Source organism: Argopecten irradians, chromosome 7, assembly GCF_041381155.1.
Source record: "Argopecten irradians isolate NY chromosome 7, Ai_NY, whole genome shotgun sequence".
In the NCBI taxonomy this organism is placed as follows: domain Eukaryota; kingdom Metazoa; phylum Mollusca; class Bivalvia; order Pectinida; family Pectinidae; genus Argopecten; species Argopecten irradians.
The window spans coordinates 31,737,596-31,753,660 of record NC_091140.1 but is presented as its reverse complement, the minus strand read 5'-3'; the positions used below and the strand labels follow the sequence as shown (position 1 = coordinate 31,753,660).

Here is a 16,065-nt window from a genome sequence, read left to right as displayed (position 1 = left end):
TAATCGTATATACATCTTTTAGAAAGAAGGTTGCATGGAAAAACTTGTACAATGCTGTTATGAAATTTTAGGAACATATAGAAATTGACTTTACAAGATTTCGTGAATTATATAATGAACTTAAACTTTATATTTTATGGTAGCTATCGCCTTTGTCCCTCAATACAGAGAAATTATACAGTATATAAGGCCAAACTAATAATATGTCTGTTTAGGGTTACCCAACTGACCCAGTAACCGACATTAATTTTTTTACCCCCCGACCCTATTTTTTTCCCACTTTTCTAAGAAAAAATAAATAAATTCTCGATCCCGACCTTAGCTACCGACCCCCCTCTCTTTTTTGTTTTGTTTTTGCCAATGTAACCCAAAATAAGCATACATGTATATATATATAATTTTGGCCTAATGAATATATATATAAATATACGTAGTCTGAATACATTAGAATTATGTCATAAATGGTTTCTGTACACGGACCCTATGATACATTAATTTAGTTCTACAATGTTCATATACTTCTGGGATCAACTTTGGTGTTGCATATAATTGATATTATACACTCCCTTCCAGATGTACAGATATTTCATATATTGATTGGAGGGAATGTATTCTTCACCATCAGTGAAGAGGAATTGAATATTTATAAATATATACCATGTACTTTGTGTAAGGTTTTTATGAATTTGTTTCTGATTCCGAGCATTTTCCTTTATATTTATATACATGTAGAGTCTATACATAATGTATATTATATGTATATATGCCCTGTCTCATATTCCGTCAGACATGTATGTATTCCCTTTCATGTACTGTGTATCTTATAATAATACATAAACTTTATTTTGTCGTTTTAGTCAGTATTTGCAGCAATTTACCACGTAAACGGTCAGCTATAAAACCATATGTTTTGTCTTCACAAACATCTCGAAATATTTCCAGCAATAGATCCAACTTGAGTTATCTCCCTTATTTCCGTACACAAATTCCGGTTTCCGATTCCTTTTCCGGTTTTTAGTTCATCCCTGAACTGACAGGTGCGTGATGCTGATTTCGGTAAGATAGACGTTTTGACTGTAATCTACAAATAATGCAATATTATGTAAGTATGAAAACCATTTAATTTATTATATTTTAAAATCTGTAGATCGCGAAAATTCATCGGTTTGTTACATTATTTGAACTGTATCGCAACAATTGAACAAGGACGCTTTCATCTGAAGTCAGTGAGGATGATGCCAAGATCTGTTGCACAACATCTGGTCGCATTCTGTTGTATCTAAATATAGAAATCGGAACAGGAAGATAAATTCCATTGTCCCTGTTATGTGAGCTTAATTACTACCAAGCCAGTCCTTCTTTTTCGTACCGCGGCTAATCGGCTAATTTCTCAAGGCGACAATTAATAACAGTGTACTCGGTTATTTAATTAATTTTATCCATATAAACTAGGCTTATGTTAGTGAAAATTTTAGGCCTATATCACAGCAGATATTTGATTATGAGAAACTTATAATACAAAGAAGGGCAACTAAATGCCTCCCCAGCATGCATAACCTGGATTACAGCCAGAGGTTAGAAAAACTATGTTTACCAACGCTTGCCTTCAGAAGAGCAAGGGGATACAAGATAGAACTTTACAAAATTATAAGTGAAATATATGACAAGGAATGCAGCAGTTCAAGGGTTTTATGGGATGATATCACTCAACGCCACAGTCGTCATTTCAACACAAAAGCTATATTTCCAAAACGAGCCTCAACTAGATTACATAAAAACAAAAATCAATTAGATCAGCAACAATCTGGAACAAATTACCAGAACGAGTTATTTTGGCAACAAATATCAATATGTTCAAAAATGAGTTGGACCGATACTGGAGAAACCAAGAACTATTCTTTAACTACAAAACCGAAAACACATTAGTGTTGAATTTATTAGACTGTACACGTATTATATTATAATATAATAATTTTATTGATAATTTTATATGCAACATGATTTTTTCTACCATATGATTTGTAATGAATTGGTATGACTGAGTCTAGATCTGGTATAAATACTCACACAAGTCCTGACCCAGAAATAAACTTATCTTATCTTATAATTAAGACATGTACATGGCTTAGGCTAGACAGACAGATCGCGATTCTTAATAGATTAATTTGTACCTCCTACAAATGATGTAGAAGCTAGGATGCCGTTCTGATTGAGCTATGTACATTGTACATTGTTTATATACAATGTATACACGTACAGTTGTACATATGCATTCTACATTCCTACCTCCTTTCTCCATGTCTTAGTTTACCCCCAAAGACACATGTATGGTTTCATGAATAAACATACAAAAATCAGAGAAAAGTTAACTATCAATTGCTGAACTTACGTTTATTATACTAAATCATGGAAAACTAATTATATATTTATATTAAATAATCATGATTTCATTATTTTAGGATGTAAGGCCACTGTGACGGAGAAAAATGTGCAGCTCTGGTTCTCACCATAAGGTTGGGCAGACTGAGCAGATCATTAGGAGCCTCAAACAGCCCTAGAGATGCCAGGCGCGCCCCCGTTACCTCAAAGGAGTGACAGCTTGCCAAGTAGTATTACGCCCCCCGTGCCCCCTAAACCCGCCACTCATCAGCTGCCTAGCTTTAACAGACCTACAGCTAAGGAAATCAGTCCATCAAGACACAAAGTTTGTAAGTCAAAATCATACGGAAATCTGAAAAAAATGGCTACAATTGAGCATCTGAATATTGAGTCGACTGTAACTCAAGACTTCGAGTATAAAAGTCATTACAAGCATAGCTTTAGAACATTTTTAGAGTTTTATGAGAAAGGTCAGTTGTGTGATGTAGAAATCAAAGTTGGAGAGAAGTCCTTTCGATGCCATAGAATGGTTTTGGCATGTGTAAGTCAGTATTTTCGTATCATGTTCATGTCTGAGATGTCGGAGAGCCAACAAGAAACAATCACGATTCATGATATTGATGAAAGTGCAATGGAGAAGCTCATTAAGTTTGCATATACTTCGAAAATTCATCTTAGTGTTGATACGGTTCAGCAAATATTGTACGCGGCATCAATACTTCAAATAGAAACTGTTGCAAAAGCCTGTTGTGAGTTCATGAAAAAACATCTTCACCCCACAAACTGTATAGGTGTTCACAACTTCGCAGAACAACACAACCGAACAGAGTTAATGAAAATGGCCGATGATTACATTCTTGAAAATTTCTTAGAAGTCATTGAAACTGAAGAATTTAAAAACATTTCAGTCAAGCTCATGTGTACCATCATGGCCTCAGCTGATCTTAACATTAGCAGTGAAGTTGAGGCATATGAATCTGTGATAAAATGGGTCAAGTTTGACAGAGAGAATCGAAAGAATCATTTAGCGGAACTTTTGTCACACCTGAAGTTGCCATTACTAAGCCTTCCATATTTACTGAAGCATGTCGCAACGGAGGGACTCATCAAGCATGACCTTGACTGTCGTGACCTTCTAGACGAGGCAAAGAACTATAAAATGTCTGTTGCTAACCTGCTCACTGATAACAGCATTTCTGAAAGGACGAGGCCAAGAAAAAGTTATGCAGGTAATCAATTAAATTTCTGAAATACATGTACATATACTAAATCATATAAATACAGTTTCGATTATTTTACCCAGATGGATTGATTCAGTGAACTTTGTTATGGTGAATGTACACATGTACGTGTACTATATGCAAATCATGCAAATAATTTTGACATCATAAACTTGTTAGATGTAAATAGCGTGATGTAAAAGTGAATTTAAACTTATGAATTACAATTTGTGACAAAAATGTAGCTATGTAGTGAATTTGAAGTAGCAGTTGAATGTATGATAAATAAGATCAGATTTAGTTGTATATGGATTGTTTTACCAGTGATTTATGGGACTCGATCGCCTAGATGAGTCGACGTCCTGGACTCATGATTTTCCTGTGGGACTCTGCAAAATTTTGTGAACCCTCTATTTTTCTTTATACCACGTACTTGGATCAAAATTTGAAAATTAGTGTTGTGGATCGACTCGCCTTAGAAAATCCAACATAAATTGCTGTTGACACATAATTCTTCAGTTAATTGTATAATACCTTTATTTCCAGGTGTTCTTTTCTGTGTTGGTGGGAGAGGGGCCTCAGGAGATCCATTTAAGAGTATAGAATGTTACGACTACAGGAAGAACAGATGGTTCCAAGTGTCAGAGATGAATACGCGACGGCGCCATGTTGGGGTTTGCTGTGCTTCAGGTGATTATAATTAGTATCATATACCATATTTTACCCCATTTTACAGGGCTCAGCCGCATTAATAATCTACAAAATATGGATGAGACTTATTATAGAACCAAAATGGTATACAGTCGGTATCATGGTTTTGGAAAAAAACTTTAGTAACATTGTACATGTAGTAGTTATTCTTTTATATACCAGTATCTGAATTTGCATGTGATACTTAAAGTCAATGCAGAACGATGTATTATAATTAGTCTACTAAATGAAGCCCAATACATGTGCAAATTGAAAATATGTTTTGATCATGAATAACACGATGTAAAATGGAGTATTTTGCGGATGTTGACTTTTTCTTTGTGTACATGATTCCTCAGATCTGCTGTACGCTGTTGGTGGACATGACGGTACAAAACATCTCAACTCTGGGGAAGTGTTTGATCCTAAATCTAACACATGGACTAGTATCACACCTATGTCAACTCCTCGGTTAGTATAGATAACTGATTTAAGAAGTACTTCTAAAGGATACAGGCCTTGATTTGGTTAGCCATTAAATAAGGCGTGTGATTTATGCAATGTATGTTCACCAGCCTCCTGAGCAAATTTGCAGCTACTGGGGTTCACATGGACAAGGGAACAAAGCAAAAATGAGGGCTTCTGAAGACCGGAAGTAACAACCATTCATATTTGACCTTTGTTATCTCTAGTGGTTAGACATTAAGAATTATACAAATGATCCTCAGAAACTTGAGAAGGTTTGAGGGTGAGTGGGGAGATATCAAAATATATCACTTATTCACTATTAAATGTGTAATTTAGTTATTTTCCCATAATTCTGCATCTTGTTATCTCCAGATGTATGGTTTAAATACAGATCTCAACAGAGGCAGGCATTCATTATTTGTTTCACAAGATGACAAACTCAGCAAATCTCACACCCATGTATATATAACACACATGCACCTGGTATCGCCTCACAAATTGTACACATTCTTTTATATTCAAATGCGTTTTGACTGAAGGTAATTAATATGCATTATGACATTAAAAGAAATCCAGCCAGCAGTTAATATCTTCTGTATATGTAATATTATATGAATTGTATAATATATATTATAAAATATTTAGGTGGGTGTATAATTTTAAAATTATGCTTTATATACTACCTACCAGACGTGGCATCGCCCTGGCCTGTTTAGGAGGACCGATCTATGCTGTAGGAGGTTTGGATGACTCGACCTGTTTTAACACGGTGGAAAGATTTGACCACGGATCTGACACCTGGACATTTGTAGCATCCATGAACACTCCACGGGGAGGAGTTGGTGTTGCAGCGCTCAATGTAAGTCAGATGAATAACCTACCTGGTATTTAATGGGACTAAATCACGTACCACGTGATACTCGATAACATTTGTACGGGACTATTGTTTCTATTTGAAATGGAATGACGTCAAAAGTTGATATCCCGTGCTGATGTCATTTCAGGGGGAAGATTACAAAGAGTTATGTTTCATCACCACTGGATATACTAGTCCCGCACAAACGTTATTGAGTACCACGTGGTACTGAATATGATATGAATTAGTCCCATTATATAATAGTTTTAAAGGTATGGCCATCTGATGGAAGTATGACAATTACTTACCAATTTCTTTTTTTCATGGGGCACATACTTTAGTGTTATCCACATTGTGCTTGTCCTGTCCTGTCCATTCCCATCATGTCCCATCACATACAGTTTTGATTTTATAGAGGTGCATTCATGTCTTGATTTATCATATCAAATTGTTCATGATTTGCAAAAAAATAGAGTTAGTTTTACCTCGTTTTGACCCCCAAATTTAATCATAAAAGTATAAAATTCAAGAGGCAGATGTCAGATACTGACCACAGTTTGGTTGTTTTTCTCTGGGTTCTCTGGCTTTTTCCATCATCTAAACTGGTACGTTGTTAAATGACCCTAGCTGTTAATAGGACGTTAGATCTGATTTATATACTATCACAGGGTAACCTGTATGCTGTTGGTGGTAATGATGGAGTTTCCTCCCTTGACAAGTGCGAGATGTACAACCCTTTCATCAATAAATGGTCGTTCATTGCTTCGATGAACCGACACCGAGCAGGTGCAGGAGTAGCAGTATTGGATGGATATATATATGTTGTAGGTGAGTAGGACAAACAGTTGATAAGAAAAGAACAAAAATATTGTATAAACTTGGGGTTAAAATTTAATTAAGATTTCAAGATTTTTGTATGGTATGTCAGAAAATCTTCTCTCAAATTACACATGTCTTTGGCAGTATACTTCTGTGGAATAGCACACAACACAGCATACAAGGGAGGCCATCCTTAGATGACCTTCACTATTTGTTTGGTATTTTTATATTACAGAGGTAACTCTTATGGATATATACTGATGGTAGCACCATGTTTTTATGATGTCATATGTTTTCAAGAAAATGACTACCGGTTATACACTTACATGGGTCTGTCAAATGGACAGGGATATCTCAATCCGAGTAAAAGATTTTGGCAACCCGAGACTCTCCGAAGATTGACATGCCAAAATTTTTCACAAAGGTTGAGATATTCTTGTCCAATTGACAGATCCATGTTTGATTCCTTTTCTCCCATACTTAGCAGAAGAAATATGAAATTTCTGTTGCTTTCCAGCTTTTTTATCACGTCATTATAACAGGAACATCATTATGCATAAACATTTATGATATCATCAACAATGCATGCAACGTCGTGCATTGTCAATGATGTCATCAATGTTGAACCATAACAACGCATGTATTGATGAAGTCACATTATTGCGTAGTGCGTGTAAACTATCTTACACACACACCCCCCCTGATTAAGATAGAGTTATCTTTTCCCTAGCAACCCCTGGATATCCCTGTGAGGTATGGGAGAAATAATTGTCTTTCACAAAATAATGACATCGCATTCAATATCTTTCCACAAGGGAGATGACTAGGTAATATGCAAAGATATAGAACATACAGCTTACACTATAACCCGCTTTATAGTGACTTTGTTTTTATGTCTTGTTACAGGAGGTTTTGATGACAATGCACCTTTAGATTCCTGTGAGCAGTACGATCCGAGATCAGATAAATGGACCACCGTAGCCAGTATGTCATGTTGTCGAGGAGGAGTAGGCGTAGGGACTATGGGAGGTCGTCTCTACGCCGTAGGAGGACATGACGGGACAAACTATCTTAGCTCCGTAGAGGCTTACGATCCACTCACCGACAGGTAGTTATTGTATATTATCGGAGTTATCTTTTCTTCTTTAGAACATGAAATCATTGATTAAAGCACTGGCAGACATTGAATTATTGCATATGTTGCCGCTTTCACTCAATAATATAAATAAATTACTTCATCATGAAGCACTTCTATATCTGTTTCATTAATTTATAAAAAGCACATGTTTTTAAATCACAAGGAAATCTCTGTTATACAATCATGATGCTTTTATTGGTGTATTTGCGTGCACAATGTATTCTTGTGCACAAGTTTCACCTCGCATATATACTGTACAATGTAGGACATTACAGTCATCTCTATATGAATAATGTCTGGAATGTAAATTGATTGATCACTAAAATTGTTTATAAAATATCAAACAAAATTCTAAACCCCAACATTTATCTAATAAGTCTAATATAAACATAAGTCTAATGTAGGTTTTGGAGTTTGTTTTGAAAAAAAGAAATTCAGATATTGTACAATTTTATCTTTGATTTTAATTAGAAGCATAGGAAATCTGGTAAGGTAGCAAGGGGAGACTATTATTATGATAATTATATATGTCTGTTTGTTCTACTGGTCCAGCATTATTTATTATTTTTCTCCACAGGCTAGATATCTCTTAATTGAGATTTCACACCTGATATATGTATATGTATTGGTTTACTGAGATGAGAGAGTGTACCAAAACCAGGTCACAGTGACCTATATTTTGACCTCCGACCTCAGTTTCAGGAAAAAGCTTGTCTTCGTTACTGTGAATCACTGATACATCATACATTATACTTAAAGTTCATACAATATTATGGCACATACAGAGGGGGACTAAAATATGTTGAATGTTTTTCACAAACACTTTAAAGCGCTGCATGAGCAAGAATGTAATTCAAACAGGTTTACATTTATGTATGAGATGATAATTGTACATACAATGTAATATCATGCAGGTGTATTCTATAATGCAAGAAACTGTACTTGTATATCATGCTGCAGATACTAACAAATTGCAGTTGTCTCCCCTCATATTGTTATAAACTGTTTCCCTGCCCAACTGTTCTATTTACCTCCTTTACATTAAAATGACCTGACTGTTCTATTTACCTCCCACCACACATAACTGACCCTTTTACCTCCCTCTATATTGCCACACAGATGGGATTCCGTAAGTAGTATTGCTGTAAGACAGGCGGGTGGGGGTGTTACCCATCTCCCCTGCAGTGCCGATATTCTGCTGGAAGTTTGCTACAACACTCGCTCGCTCATTGACGGAGCAGGTACAACTGGCTTGCTGCATTCTTGATTCAATGTTGTCCATTTTCACTTTCTGTAGACTTCCAACATTAACACTGAGACATCTCTTTCCACTGAAGGATTTAATTTCTTTAAAAAAGTGATAAAAATAGATGTCATACATTTTTGAGATACAGTTAAACCACATTAACTAGAAGTCAGTATGCATCACCATGACAACACTAGCTGTGCCTTCTGTTTGCGGATTTGCACCAGTTGTTCGAAAGTAATATGGCACCGCCTTATGGAATGCGTTTGGCATTTTCCATGATGACAGCACCCATATGAAAGATATGCTTCAAAGATTAAAGCCAAATATTTTCTGTGTTAACAATAAAATGGATAAAAAAATAATTTTGGCACCTTAATTGTTTTCGACAAACATTGAAACAAACAAACCATGTAATTTTATCAGTTATAAATATTCTCTGTCTTGTTTTCAATAAAGAAAACATTTTGATGACAAATGAAAAATCTCGAGTCCGCCATCTGTGATCCAAGTGGTATGCTTCTGAAAAAGAACCAATTGTTTCGGTACAGATCTGCTGATACAATGCATTCCATTTGATACAGTAGACTGTTATCGATACAACAGGTACGAATTTGCAAATGGAACGCACGGTTAGAATAATCCATTTATTTGAGTCAAGTGTATTTGATTTAGTTTAGAAAAAAACCTATTTCAAATTAAACTCTTGTCTTTCAGTTGTATATATTAAGTTTCAGTTAGTGATGGAGGTTCAATATAAGTAATACTAGTAGACTTGATAGTTTTGATACAGATTGATTTTTTTTTTTATTTAAGTGCATTTTTTTTTTATTTTTTTCTATTTGGGATTTGAATAGAATCTTGCCTATTTCTAACATTTCCTGCATCATTTAATGAAAAGTTACAAAAAGCAAAGTGAAAAAATACCATGTACATAGATATGAATATCTTTGATAACTAGATATTGACACAATTTGGTTATCACCAACTTGATATGGTTCTACGTGTACGTTATAGATTAGATACATACAGAAAATTAAATCTGAAGTGGTTCTTTATCTTCTGGTCTTGATAACTATAACTGAATGACAAGATGAATGTTACATTAGTAGTCAGTGTTGTTTTTGATGGTCTGGTAGATGACTTCTGGTTGTTATACATGTACATCAATGAGTTTTGTCTTTCATGCCTCTTTCTGTGTTTAATTTATTAGAGTTTAATTGATTTATAGAAATTCACCATTTTTTTTCTGTCATTTTCTCTCAGCATGAGTATATATAGACATTATATGCAGTGTTGTAACATTTATTCATTTCACCTAGATCCAAGAGAAAAACAAAAATGGGAATGAAAATAATTTTCTTCATTCTCTATTTTCTTTTTTTATTAACCTTTTCATCCATAACTAGCATTAGGTCCTATAGTGTCATGAATCGAGGAATGAAAATTTATTGTAAAATTAAGTTATTTTCATGCTAGATTTTGAAATGCTATATTTTGGACTATATTCCCCAGCTGAATGCTACCATTCCTGTAAGGCTTGATGTTGTATGCATGCCTCAACGTCTCACTATATAATGTAAAGCTGTAAATTTCTTGATGTTGTGTAATTGCATTATCAAGCACTTATCTCTTTTCCTAGATCACTTTTGTTCAATATCAGGATAGATGATTTTTTTCGTCTTGTTGCTAAAAATATCATCATTATCAACAAACTGATTTCTTATTTAGTTAAACCTTAAAAAATTCAAAATCCAATAATCCAAGTACCAATTGAGAAATTCAATATGTTTGTGTATTAGACAAGGAATTCCTGTTGAATATATACCTATTAGAAATATTAGGTCAGGACATAAAAAAACAACTTTGAATTAATTCAATTTAAAAAAAGTGGATTTTGAGTTATCCAAGTTGTAGTTAATGAAGATCATCTGTTATGATTTTTTGTCAAGATGTCTGTTTAAGGTGAAAAAACCTATTAATTCACTAGCTGTTGTAATAAAATGACTGACCTAGATTTGATTTGAAAATAAAATTGTGTGGAGATTGTTACAAGGAGTGTTTACAGTAAATATACATAGCAGGGGATCTCCATATTGAATTTTAAAAGCTCTTTGAAGTTATTCAGTGTCTGAATCTAAGTTTCATGTATCTTTTTCCACGGAATAAATTTTTGTTTGAATGCCAAAATATGATAATTAAGACTTGTTTATGAACAATATTGATAAATGTGTGCTAGAATTGTATTGATATTTGATTTTAATTGATATATATTTTTGTCTATCTCAGCTGGAAAACTCTAACAGACATTTGTCACTGCCGAGCTGGAGCCGGTTTGGCTTACTGCAACATGTGCCCCGTTGCTCTACATCTGTCTAGTACACAGACAAAGGAACAACTACACTGCATGTAGATACTGGTGTGGATTGTGGGAGGAGCCTTGTGGTACATGTAAGAGGAGTCTAGTAATTATGGGAGGAGCCTTGTGGTAGGAGGAGTCTAGAAGATTATGGGAGGAGCCTTGTGGTAGGAGGAATCTAGGAGTCTATTTATGGGAGGAGCCTTGTGGTAGGAGGAATCTAGGAGATTATGGGAGGAGCCTTGTGGTAGGAGGAATCTAGGAGATTATGGGAGGAGTACAAATGTACCAGCTAGCTAGACTTGTTGATTTTGGGAGGAATCAGGTGACTTTGGGGAGAAGCCTAATTGAATTTTGGAGGAGTCTGTTTGAATTGTGAGAGGACTCATGATCAGTGGGAGATTGATTGATGAAAGATCTAAAGTGGCTTTATTATATGTATAGATGTCTACTAGACCGAAGGAAGAACCTATTAATTATGTAAAATCGGATTCTGATAGAGTCTGACTTAGGATATATATAAGAAGATTGACTGACAAATTTTATGATTTTGTCTGTGGCTGTTTGATTGTAAGAGATAAACTCCTTATGAAATGTATGTAAAATAACAACAGGAGCAATATATAATTAACCAGGTAGATAAATTTTATTGAGGGAAGACACTAGTGATATCAGCAATACGTTTTAAGGTTGTATTGAGCTCCATCAGTTATAACATATTCTAATCTATCAGAGTTACTTCCCTTTGTTACCGTGTGTCGGTACTAATGGAGTGAAAACAAGGGAAGTAACCCTGATAAATCAGTAAGAACAAAGACACTTACTCTTATACTAACATTATACATGTAATTTATTCATATGCTGTTCTTGAAGTTGCTTAAAATGAAACGAGAGTGTTTTTGTGTGAATTCTAGTCGAATACAGTATTTTTACTGTAAACTAACTTTCTTTTGTGGCTACTGAATTTTGCCATTCTCTTTCAAATTATGTTCACGGTGATAAACGTTTGCCGATAACATTATTGAATTGAAATTGCTTTCGGTATAACATAGGAAGATATTGATTCGTGGAGATAACTTAAGCAAGTTTAGCTTGATTGCGCAATTTGTGAATGCAAATTGTACATGAAAAAAGTCACTCAGTCAGTTAATAGTATCACTTCAAATTATAGAAATGGTGACATTTTGTAAAACATAGGTGTTTTATGCTTTGTTCATGTTTGCTTATTAGTGATACAGCTACCAAATATAGGCAGAATGAGCTATAGAATCCATATCATGTGACATATATACGCTGTGAGGGAATACATTTTTTTCGGGAATGATTACTTTTCTACTCTCTGTGCTCACATCTAAGGCGTTTATGGCTGTATTACCTAAATATGGTACACAATTGAATATACCAGTTATTTTAAAAACAATTTTAAAACTACTCCAAGAATGTAAGAGACTATTTTTTGAAACACAATGAGGTTGTTTTTAATCACTGATTATGGACTCTTCTGTTATGGGAGTAGCTTTTAACTTGATGAAATACAGAATGGTAGAAGCATTCAAGCAATACTCAACTGCATATATTTGTTATCATTGACGACAGGTGAAATGAAAATTGCTGTGTAGCTGTCTCTGAATATATATTATAGTTCTAGTATTATATTATGTATAACTATATGTATGGTATCTATGACCATCTAAATATTATTTAGAAGTACATGCGCAACATTACACAATATTTAACATGTTCATGCACATCCATGAATCTAAATGTACACCATTATGAAAGAATGAAGAAATACATTCGTACTTGAAATTAACCTTCAGATGAACATTTGTCATAGTTTATTTACATTGGAGTTATTTCCCTTTATCTAGCATGTGTCAAACTGCTTTGTGCTATCAAGTACATTAGTCATTTTTATCAGTTTCACTTTTCTTGAGATTTGTGAGAATTGTGATAATTAGCCTACATGTAGTTTGCACATTGAAAAATATTTTAAATTACATTGTTTTTTTCTGGATGTGTGTTTTCTTCCCCCTGAAAAGCATTTGCGGGGATATTAAATTGGGCTTTGTCGGCTGTCTGAGATTCTTTTCCGTGCTCTAACTCCAAAATCATTTAACACAGCTCCATGAAACTTTACATATCTATATCAGACAAGTTCCCTTTTTGTGCCTTTGCTGTTTCGGCCCTTCAATTTTTGGGATTTTTTCATGGAAACTCAGTCAAAAATACCAAATTACAGTTTCTTTTTGTTACCTGCTGTTATTTTTTTTCAGTTTTACAATACATGTACTCACATACATTTAAAGTTATGTTTGAATAATTGTTACTTTGACCTTGATGTACTTAATTTACTTTTATACCAATTGTTGGGTGGGGGAATAATGCCACATTTTTTCACATTTTCTGAAATCTTATTGAAATTGCTACATTAGAGACTTCACTACCTTTCCGGAGTGAAACATAAAGGTTTCTTATAACATTAATAACATCAGAAAATAAATACCTATGGCCTAAGATGAGCTTACACCACCAAACTTATGCCAGATTTCCGCCGTAATACATGAAAACAGTGGAGATTTATTTTATTGTTTTGCCGTCTGGTGCAGTGATAGTCAACTACCAAGCGGTATTTAAGACAACGGCGGGAAACATAAAACAACTGGCGTTATGAAAATTAACATTTTATTTATTTTAATCAAATTGTTCAGACGATGACGTTATGTATACTATTAATGTTTGTCACTACAAAATTAATTGATCTCTTTTTACATTCCCATTTTTTTTATAAATTAAAAGCTGTCTCGGAAAGGTAGTTGGCCTTTAAAACATTGAATAAATACAATTTATTCTGATCTATCAGAGTTATTTCCCTTGGTTAGTTTATTTGAAGGAAAGAAACACAAGAAAGTAACTATGGCAGAATAGACCGAATATTGTACATATGTATGGTAGATAGAATGATAGAGACATATATCCGTGAAATTTATAAAAATATAACATTTTGTATGCATAGTCTGCTGATATAACATACATATTTTAACCTTTGCAGGTGTTGGTAGATGTTATGAAATTATTTTAATAAGATACAAAGAATAAAGAGAACCAAACAGTATAAAACACATGCTAATCAGCACATTTGGTTGTAAATCTTTAATATTCATAAAAATAGTGTTAGGTATTTAACATTATCAGATATATTCACAAGGGATGCATGTATCGTGCATTTCAAGGACATTTGTCTGAGACAAACTTGAAAATAAATCATTATTATTTGACATGTCAGGTACAATGTGAATGCTTCAAAGTAATGATGTCATAATGGTTTTATTGATTCACTTTAATTTCTATGTTGAATATAAAAGTTTTGTTAACGATATTTATCTGAGAGGATTGTGTGCATAAATATCCTATCTGAAATTATATTTTATTAACACATACACAAATTGCATATCGTCAAGAAAGTTAAAAGAAAAACGATATTACTTTCGATATCACTTTTATTCAGTGCTAATTAAGATAAAGATTATCAGGCAAATGACATTTTTAGGTCACCTGAGACAACGTCTAAAGTGACCTATTCTAATCGCCGTTTGTCCGTCATCGTGCGTCATTTGTCGTGTGTTTGTAAACAATTTACATTTTCGACTCTTCTAAAAAACTGCTGAAGCAAATTCAATGAAATTTTGCACAAACCTTCAAAGGTATAAGGCCAATCAAAGTTGTGAATTATATGACCCCCACTCCCCAGGGGGCTGTGGGAGGGGCCAAAAGGTGTAAAATTGACTAAAATTTTAAAAATCTTCTTCTCCACTCACAGATGTGGTAGAATCAAATACTCTTCATAGATAGAGAGGTCTTAAGGTCCTTTACAACCAAAAATTGTGAATTATATGACCCTGAGGTCTCATGTTTCCCCCTGGGGAGGAGGTCAAGTTTACTATAGTTTACATAGGAAAAACACATTTATGAACGTTATTTGCTTTTTTTCAATAAATAATAGACAAACTGTGTTAGAAGTTTTAGCCTGAGATAGCATTTTATCGTCATACCCATATTGGTCCTGGCCGACCCCCAGGAGCCTTAGGGGCGGGGCCAAAAGGGGTCAATCAAAAATTTTCTTCTGAATTCACAGATTCGAAGGAACCAAATACTCTTCATATATTGAAAGGTCTTAAGGCCCTTTACAAAATGTGTGAATTTCATGGCCCTGGGATCTCATATTTTCCCCATTCGGAGGGAGTCAAATTTACTATTAATAGTTTATATTGGAAAAACACATTTATGAACATTATTTGCTTAGTTTTGATAGGAAATGAGTCAAACTGGGTTAGAATTATAAGCCTGAAATAGCATTTTAACATTATATCCATATTGGTCCTGGCTGACCCCCAAGGACCAGAGGGGCGGGGCTAAAATGGGTCAAAATGGCTAAAATTTCGAAAATCTTCTGAAATCACAGGTATGATGGAACCAAATATCTTCATTAACTAAAAAGGGAAATTTATAAAATCACTGACACTAACTGACTTCTAGTTTGGTTTTGTTGTTTAACGTTGGCAAAGCAAATTAGAATTTTAAGCATCAGATTTGGTAACATAATACAATAACTGTCAAAAGGAAAAACAAAAAAAATAAAGATTCTTATACAAAGGTTCAACTTTAAAGTTTATTTTAGTTCTTAAATACTTTTAACAGATTTGAACCAACTTTGCAATGAGCACTCAGGTGACCGTCAAGTTCTCTTGGGCCTCTTGTATAATTTAGACATAACGTGGAATGAAAATGAATTGAGTATTAAGTTTAATATCTTATAAATAATTATGAAATAGATACAACCTCGACCAAGGTAAGGCCCACCAAACATGCTTTTCTCATTTGGTTCATTTA

The 16,065-nt window shown here is 34.1% G+C and overlaps 1 protein-coding gene across 3 annotated transcripts; it reads left to right on the top strand.

Moving 5' to 3' along the window:
- The first annotated feature begins 984 nt into the window (after positions 1-984).
- LOC138328149 (kelch-like protein 8) lies at positions 985-15,835 on the top strand. Of its 3 annotated transcripts, none has more exons than XM_069274804.1 (9): positions 985-1,056; positions 2,460-3,608; positions 4,146-4,289; positions 4,649-4,760; positions 5,448-5,616; positions 6,282-6,441; positions 7,339-7,540; positions 8,690-8,811; positions 11,106-15,835. In XM_069274804.1, the coding sequence occupies exons 2-9, from the start codon at positions 2,561-2,563 to the stop codon at positions 11,117-11,119; spliced, it is 1,971 nt and encodes a 656-aa protein (XP_069130905.1). In that variant the 5' UTR covers positions 985-1,056; positions 2,460-2,560; the 3' UTR covers positions 11,120-15,835. The 3 variants fall into 3 exon arrangements, with proteins under 3 accessions (XP_069130905.1, XP_069130904.1, XP_069130906.1); XM_069274803.1 differs by having other exon boundaries at positions 999-1,102; XM_069274805.1 differs by lacking the exon at positions 8,690-8,811 and having other exon boundaries at positions 999-1,102.
- The last annotated feature ends 230 nt before the right edge of the window (positions 15,836-16,065 follow it).